At 40.7% G+C, this 9,609-nt stretch overlaps 1 protein-coding gene across 1 annotated transcript in view; it reads right to left on the minus strand.

Annotated features, from left to right (window-relative positions):
• Positions 1 to 8,871, minus strand: part of LOC106807312 (D site-binding protein-like) — a 33,361-nt gene extending 24,490 nt beyond the window's left edge. Inside the window, exon 1 of the mRNA XM_014809624.1 lies at positions 8,705 to 8,871. Coding sequence (XP_014665110.1) covers positions 8,705 to 8,804 — 100 coding nt within the window. The 5' untranslated portion in view covers positions 8,805 to 8,871. The remainder of the gene's footprint in view (positions 1 to 8,704) is intronic.
• Between the last annotated feature and the right edge of the window lie 738 nt (positions 8,872 to 9,609).

The raw sequence follows: 9,609 nt of genomic DNA on the forward strand, positions 1-9,609 counted from the left end.
AGATAGATAGATAAGTAGATAGATAGATAGATAGATAGATAGATAGATTAGTAGATAGATAGATAGATAGATAAGTAGATAGATAGATAGATAGATAGATAGATAGATTAGTAGATAGATAGATAGATAGATAGATAGATAGATAGATAGATAGATAGATAGATAGATAAGTAGATAGATAGATAGATAGATAAGTAGATAGATAGACAGGCAGATAATGAAGTGGCGAGCGATGATATATATACAGGTAGGCAGCGAGACGGACAGACAAACAAACAGACAGTGAGAGATGCATCACGCCTGGTCATCACACACTATATTAGGAGATGTGAGGGGAGCCGCGCGAGGCGCTGCAGACGACAATATATAACAGCGCTGGCAGACGACGATGACGCAGGCGAGCGATTATAACCGCCGCCTCCGACAATACGCGCGAGGATGCGCAGACGATCGGCCACCGCTTTACGCCGCGCCGCGATTACAGCGCTAGCACAATTGCGGTGAAACGCCCCCGCGCACGCACGCACTCACCCCCGCGCACGCACGCACTCACCCCCGCGCACGCACACACTCACCCACTTACCGCCACCACCCCCGCGCACGCACGCACTCACACACGCCCGTCACCACTCCCGCGCACGCACGCACTCACCCACGCCCGCCACCACCGCGCACGCACGCACTCACCCACTCACCGCGCACGCACGCACTCACCCACTCACCGCCGCCATCCCCGCGCACGCACGCACTGACACACGCCCGTCACCACTCCCGCGCACGCACGCACTCACCCACGCACCGCCACCACCGCGCACGCACGCACGCACCCGCTCACCGCCGCGGCACATTATAGTGTTTCCTGTGCACGCGCATGCATGCACGCACGCAGACAAGAATTCACGCACGCACGTACACAGAAACACGCGATAACACCTTTCCAAGCCACATTCTAACGTATAGCAAACATGTATTTTCTTTTTTCCTCTTTTTTTCCTATATAATTCTTTGCTCATCGCCAATGTCTCGTCGCCTTTGTGTTGTTTACAGAGCAATGGTGGGCTAATATCAAATAATTACCTTTCTCAACATGACAACCTAACCTTGTAAGAAAACGAAAATTAATAATGTAGTTTAAGCAGAGGTAAAAAAAAATGGAAGCAGGGCTATAACAAATTAAAGTGGGTACGGAGAAAGGGCAGTGTGGGTAAAATAGGGAATAATTTATATTATGGGATAGATACGGAAAGGCAGTAGATGAGCATGGGGATGCGATAATAGCAGGTAATACAAGGTATTGACGTCCGTGATGACAGGTAACAAGGTATAGGTAAGCACAAGGCCAGGTAACACACACTATACCCACGCATAAGCGCGGGAAAATTGCACGCAAGAATTATTACGGAAACATCCGTCCTAATCGCTCGACTAAACTGGCGCTGTGCGCGCACACAAAGAAACGTTAACGGCAAACACAACTTCCCTTCTTTCGCTGTGCTTTCGTTCGCTAATGCACCCGCTGCGACGTCAGTCAAGGATCTTGTAACCGTTGATCAGTATTAATCCACTCCCACCTTTACATGCTCGACAATCAATTTCTATCAGAAGCGTATATCCTTCCTCGGTAGGTTTCGGCAGCGCGATAAGTCACAAATTAGGACACTTCAGAGTCTATTTATCCCAGATTTCCTTTCGTTACGGCTTTGGGTTTGCACCCAAACCGACCAGGCTCTCCGACTGTTACACGCCTCTCGCCACGTAGTGTTAAGCAAAGTGTTAAGCGAGATGGGAACTTGTGGCTAGGTTTGCACCCAAAACTCAGGACGCGTAGATAACCACTGCTTCCACCGTCAGCAGGAAATGTTCACTAGTGACCGGTGTACTCATTTTGCAGTTCATATTATCAAGAGCTAATAAACACCAATTTTGGTGTTGTTTTATTAGCCGTTTATTATAGTTAGTTAGTTTGTTAGTTTTTAGTTGTTTTATTGGTTTTGTTAGCGGTGTTTATTAGCTCTTGCTATTATACAAGTCACACAGCTGACAGAAAGACAGTCTATAATACTCTACAGAGTATAACATGTATAATAATGCTTTACCCGCATCGTAAGCAATACTAAATACTATGAAATACTATGAAATACTATGAAATACTATTAATCTCTACTATTCAATACAATTAATTACAAACTCTGGTGTGTGTGAATTTGGGAAAACGAGTTTGAACTAAGCTGAGTGAATGTTTAAGAGAAATTTTGGGTTGACATTTATTAAGCTATGCATCATAAATCATAGATAAACTACAACTGGTAAATGGAATTCTATTTAGGATGTTATTCTCCCCTACCTTAGACTTATTTACTCCTCGTGTTACCTTTACCAAAACAATTATTGCTTGGTTGTTCTGACAAAATGAGACGATAAAATTAATCAAACGACTATCTATCTATCTATAATTAAAGCAATCAGACGATAAAATTAATACATGTGAACTTTTCGTTTAAGCATTGTCAATAAATTATCGATGTACCTGTACAATACAGGATGCCGTTCTTCAGGCATGTCACCAAATACTACACGTCGTGGTGGCCATCTTATTCCTGCAGCCAACCTCTGATAAGCACGGTCAACACCACGCGTCCAATATTCTCTCCTCCCTCCCACCCTCTCCCCTTAACACGCTTCCACTCCTTCCTTTGCCTAGAAACGGCCACGTGGTCGTCAGACAAATTGATTGGTTAATCCCAGCACATCCGCACATACGAGCCGGTTTGTCACTCTTTGCGCAGTCTCTGGGCCCCATCATAGCAACCAAATAAAATCAATACATGGGTTTTCACTGCCACCAATAGATCTAGTTCTATATGGACGTGCAGCTGCTGTGATTGTGATGGAGTAGAATTCGGTAATGGCAGAGCAACGTCCGTACTGGGATGTGTTGCTGCTGCACCCAACAGCGACCCGAAATACACACTCAATGTTATAACGGTAGAACGGTACACATGGACGTAGTGTGTGTGTGGATAAATATATAAAGAATGACCAATAACACATAATGCGTATAACAAAATATTAATAATAACATTCTATTGATTCATACTGCGCACGTTACATGCCAATATGTTCACATTCACCTTAAAAACGCTATTTATATAATAAACGCTTGCTATAACACTAAATAATAAACACACAAATTACGTTAGCAGAATTACGTTACGTTTACATGCCCGTTAAAAAGGCTAATTACATAATAACGGACGAGAATACTGTACCAGATCTATGCGAAAACAATGATAATCCTTAAATCTATATAAAAAATAATCTATATAATAACACTTACCAACGAATAGCCTACAGAAACTTTAATGCGTTAAACAGTTTTCTAGTAAGCGTTTAAAAACTTCCGACGACTGTTCGAATCGGGTATGGCTAGGAAAGTTTCCATAGTTACGGGCTACTGATGAGAAAGCCTGATTACTAATTATTGTAGCCAACGTTTTGAAAGTTGGTGGTTCAAATATCATTGGACTTCCTGATCGCAGGCTGTACGGTGTAGTTCTATTTAACGTGACAATTTCCCTGCTATATTCTGGTCCCATACATTGTAATGTCTAAAATGTCAAACGTATTTTTAATTCTATACTGAAACATGTATAAATAAATATTCTATACGGGTTACGAGAAATCCTACTATTTTATCAAATTATTAATGATTATACTATATTTGTTATATCCGAACTGATATCGTATCAAAAATGTCTAAAATACTGCTATAAAAACCTCAAGTTAACGTAATTCGTATAAATATATATATAAATGTATATATATTATATATATATATAATATATATATATGTTATATGTCTACAAAAAATAAGAGTCAACCTGTCTCTGTGATTTCTCTCCAGTAGGTGTTAGTGTTGTTTGTTTGTTTGTTTGTTTGTTTGTTTGTTTGTTAATGTTTTGGCGAGGCGACGGCTGTACAAATGGCAGGATTTCTTACTAATCTTGTACAATTGATTATAAACATACACACAATATCAATTATTATCACATATTCAAGATAGATTAGGTTATGGATCTGGCTGCTAAACCGCTTCCCAATCCTCATTATAATAATTAATAAATAAAGCCTATTTTCCTGTAATCCTGTAAATAAATAACTAGAGCTGTAGCAGTCACAATCTATAAACATTCACTGTGCATTCCATCTTTACTCATGTCCACACTAACGTTCTCCAAATTAAACTAGCTCTTGTTCTTTATTTTATATTATATTCATGTTATTCTATTCTATTTATTTTATGGTCATTTTTAATAGATATTTTCACGCACAAGCACAGGGGCTGCACGAGTAGGCTATTATTGCAGATTGCACTGTCTGCTGTAACTCCAAAACACGAGGTGGCGCCTACGTGATAACTCGACACCAGATGGCGTTCATGTTACATTGCAGGCGTTTTCGAAAATTAACTTTAAAGTTTATGATGCACCTCAGCAACGAAAATGAATAATTATCAATAATAATAATAATAATAAAATATGAATAATAATAACAATAATCTACTAACCGCTACAAACCGATATCATAACGACATTCCTGATAATCATTGCTAGTGTGGAAGCCCCGAGCCATGTTCACATTAATTCGTAATCAGTTGCAATGGCTAGCCCACTTAATGTAAAACCCACCCCATTCCACCCCACCTTTGAAACAGCGCGTGCTCCTAAAAGTTCCAAGGTAGTTTACTGTCCATTCAAGCCCATTTCTCGATCAGTCACTTTCTCCATGGTCATTCGTTCGTTCATGGCTAACGACACGGTTGTGTTGTAGGTGGTGTTTAATGGTCATTGCGGAGGCGGGCGGTTGGCTTTCTGGACAACGTGGGGGAGTGTGCAGGCGCTCAGGTAAGCACGGGCCATCGAGGGAGCGGGTGTGGGCGCGGACCACACATATACAACTAGCCGAGGAAGAACAACGCTGGTCTGTTTAGCGGCTTTTTTTACACAATCACAAAACGAGGACTCCCGGTCGGGAAGAATTGCCTCGTTGGAAATGAAAAGGCGGCTCTGAATAAATAGTACGTACTGGTATAAACGGTAGAACGAACAACTCTATGGCCTAGCTCACCCCCGCCCCCTGATGGCTGATCATCAAAATTACTATTTGTTATATACCATACACACGCACTCACGCACGCACGCACGCACGCACGCACGCGCACATACACACACATACTCACACACGCGCGCGCGCACACACACTGCACATATTATTACTATAATATACTGAATTCTATTTTGTGGCTTCTGAAAGAGACATATTGTCTTAAAAGGTTGTATTTAAAATAAGACAGTATATTTCTATATATACTTATATATTTTACATTTCATCTATGTGTGTGCGTGTGTATGGTGTGTGTGTGTGTGTGTGTGTGTGTGTGTGTGTGTGTGTGTGTGCGTGTGCGTGTGCGCGTGCGCGTGTGCGTGTGTGTGTCTGTGTGTGCATGTGCGTGTGCCTCTGAGTGTGTGTATGTGGTGTTTATAAACATTAAAACATATAGGGTTTATGAATTACATTTTTAATATATTCGGCACAAACTATTAAATGTACGGCACACTGACCATCCGTATTTCTGCCTCACACGCGCTGGTGGCAATCGAGGTACTGTATTTCGCCATTCACTAGAACCCTATCCAGGCGAACTCAGTATGTACGCGCCCTTTGTGTTTGTACTAGATCAATATCACTGACCAATGACCACTACTGGTTCCACCATAATCAACAGGACAGTTGCGGCAGTCAGGGAAATCGGATACACAGTTGGTGCCCCAATCGGAGTCTTGCCTATCTTTGCATAACAAAGACAGCAGGATAGAGTGCAGTTCAGCTTGGTGTACGAAACGCACTGTACATGTAGAGAGTGACCACTGGTCAGTGATGGGCAGTAACGAGCTGCTTAGCGCATTTAATCACTCTACGGGTGGGGAACCGCGTGCTTTTATGTTCCAGCTGCATACTAATGATAGCGCCATCGGCCCTTCCACTGCCATTAGACATTGCTCGGACTTTCTGGAGACCCGGAAGATTCGCCAACTCCCAAAACCTTCGTCAATCTAACAGCAGAAATGTCTGACATTTTACAGTGGACAATTCACGTAGGCAGACGGGTGACATAGGGCCTCGCAAATGTATCAACGCCAAACAAGTTTTCTAACAGAGTGAAGGATTAAGCAAGAGAAAATCCGAAAGAAAATACATAGTATTAGAGTATGCGGGAGGTGGCAAGAGGTTTCCTATTTTGGTATATATACATAGGAATTTATACATACTATTCGGAAATTTGGTACTATATACATTAAACGATCAAGAATTATATTTCCGGCACATCACATTCAGCAAATGAAAACATATTTTACACAAAGCAACACGAAGGAATGAGAGCGTATCAAAAAATTGTACAATGTGACTAAAATGTGATAAAAAAACACACACTGTAATACACTATTCCCGGTAAATGCGCGGCTTTTACTGCACGTGGGGAGATATAAGATGGAAGGTATTCACTCTACTGAAACTACGCGACTATTTCGCAAGATCTTCCGTCCCCGGTGCCGAACTCGCGTCACGCTAGTAAATACATTTGGCGAACCCGCAAAAATAACGCCTATTCTTCTGTGCTGGGAACTGTTTAGTGCATGCACGCGCGCATAAGTGTAGGTAGAGGAGCGGGAACAGCCAGCCTGGTCGTTGCTAAATTCTTCCGACACAAGCAAACGCCTGCTGGGGAACAGTTACAATGAGCACAAATGCCGTCCACTTTAAACACAGACTGGGAGGAAATTGACAATCATTCTACCTTTCTGTTCCACTCTGCAATTTTTTTTTGTCACACACAACTCAAATTCCTAGTTTTCTCTTCTTTCGTGAGATATATGAAATATTAATTTATAATTAATTTACATGATTATATTAAAGTTTCTATGCTGCGAGTTCATTTCAGCTGATTTTATTTCGACTAACATCGTTTTGGGATTCAAATCATAATATATCTGTAGATAATGTGACAAATGTTACTTTTAAAATTCCAAATGATCCCACGTACATAAAAGTCTTACTGGTATCGCACCAAAAAGTATTTGTCAAGACAGAAAGGAACCAGTTAGTGTCCAAGGCAGTTCACACACCGACGCTGCACTGTCGCAGTTGTGACCTGCGTGGGTGATGACATAGGCGGGTGGCACTTTAAGATTTACAACAGAAACGTATAAGAGAGGTACAAATATGGTATTTCATAAATTTACTAGTTATAATTAGTAGGGCATTAGCAGATTTTTGTGACGTAGCTATATGTAGTTTTGATAGTTTGTGGTTTGGTAGTATTTAGCTTGCCTCTATTTATTGCACTCGACATTCCATAGATTTATACACTCGTTACATCATTTAGTTTTATTCGTTAATGAGTTTCATTTATATATATGTATAATTCTAGTTTACTTATTCTACTATACATTATTAATTATGTATATACATATATATATATATATATACAATATTGAATATATACAGTTTAGATCAATATAATGACGATTTTGAGATTACCCACATAGATAGATTACTCTGTGCTATGAGAGCCTTCTATTGTATATATTCACCCCAGCATTGTATTAAATAAATTACCAGAAGCTATTATACATATGTAATTCTCATACACACATAGTGAAATATTATATAATGCATGAGCAATTAGAATGTATCATAAAAAAAAACTATGCGTACGTGTTTGACCTTAAAATAATTCCTTTCGTGGTTTTTGTCTTCCTTGGACTTTGAAGACCAATCTTTACGAGATTAGATTGGATGTTATCCTGCATGCAAGTGAATAACATTGGATTTTGCGTTAATCCTGTGTTTATACAATACGCGTTTGTTGCCATAATGATTAGGCTACAGCGTGTTTCAGTTCAATTACTAGTTCTACATCTACCCCACACAACGCACACTACATGAAACTTATGCGAGAAAAAATTATCGAATCGCTCCCGTACATGTATGATATAGTATCACATTTATATTGTATATTACGTTTATATTGCATTATTCACGTTTGTATGTGAAACGCAAGGAATATATACTAAATTATAGTCGAATCATAACGATACCGCGTAAAAAGTACGTGAATCATTAGCAATTATCTCCTCGAAGCCAACACAACGAACACAACGAAGTGTGGTTGGATATTATCTTCAGAACTCATGTAACACACACATCACTCTTATTCAGTTGTATGCGGGGTTGATCGCGACTGTGCACAGCTATAACAACTCGGACGCATGCACTGCATATATAAACACTCGCGTCCGCCATGTTGATTAGAATGACCACATCGCGGTCAGAACGTGATCACGATTCACGATGACCACTTCACTCGCACCCGTTCGCTGATCGACGACAGTTCACTCACAGTTAGAGCTATTAGATATTTTCACTATAATCTTTACGTAGGATCGTGGATCTGACTATGAAAGGTGGAGAGACGAAGTAGCTAACGAAAGTTCGAACGAAACGGGTTGTTATTCGTCCGCGTATGCAAATGCTGAGTACACATGTTTACCAAGCCAAAGCTTCGCTGGGTCGGGGAAGCGTTAGGCCTACATGTATGTTACATGCGTAGTAGCGAATCGTACACGTGCGTTTGTCAACTCACCGTAACTGTTCGCGACACTTCCGGGGCTGAAGAGTTGGTTGTGATGAAGAAGGTTAGCTGCCGAATTCGTGATGTAGTCAAAAAATGACGCATCTCCCATCGTGTGTGAGCCCTCCTACCGCAGTCATCGGCATTCACCGCCGTTTGCGATCCCCCTCCTTCGCGCTCAGCGCGTCACACTGATCGTCTTCTTGGGCGCGCCCATTTCTACCGGGGGGTGGGAGGGTGCAGGCAGTAGTGATCTCATATGGTGACTCTCGCTGTTCGGCTGTTCGCCAAACTGCAACGTCATTGTTTGTGAGTGCTACAACTTGTTCTTCCGGTGCATTGACAATTCCTAAGTAACATATGCAGTACGAAGAGTAACACATAAAAAGATAAGACCATATATTAGGCCTGTAGATAAATATTATAACTGCATAACTGTGTGACAAATAATGTCAATGGAATAAATGCGGGGTAGTTCGTCTACTCATATACTGATATAGCTAGAGCCTAAATATGTCAGCAATTAATGTGCATAATTAAAATATCAAACTAAACTAGCTGTTTCAGTTTATATTGTCTATTGGCATTACTGTCTTCTTGTTGCTTAGTTGCTTATATGTCAGTATTCCTTATACGCATTTAGCTTGCCGTTCTTTAAAAATCAAAATTCAAAAATTCAAATTAACTTATAGCGCACGTGCACCAGTTCGTTTGCCTTCCGTCCAAGACGTCAAATAGTTATCTAATCATCTTTCTATTCATCCAAAAAAGTTTCTAATCAAAGTACAAAAACGAAATTGGGTAGCGTGTTATCAAGAGTGGATAATAGAGATCCACTCTATTATCCACTCTTGGTGTTATCTATAGTAAGGTTAATCATACTTCCTGTACGCAGGCATGTTCATGGTCTTATACAC

The sequence above is a fragment of the Priapulus caudatus genome, unplaced genomic scaffold (genome assembly GCF_000485595.1).
Source record: "Priapulus caudatus unplaced genomic scaffold, Priapulus_caudatus-5.0.1 Scaffold207, whole genome shotgun sequence".
NCBI classification, from domain to species: Eukaryota; Metazoa; Priapulida; class Priapulimorpha; order Priapulimorphida; family Priapulidae; genus Priapulus; species Priapulus caudatus.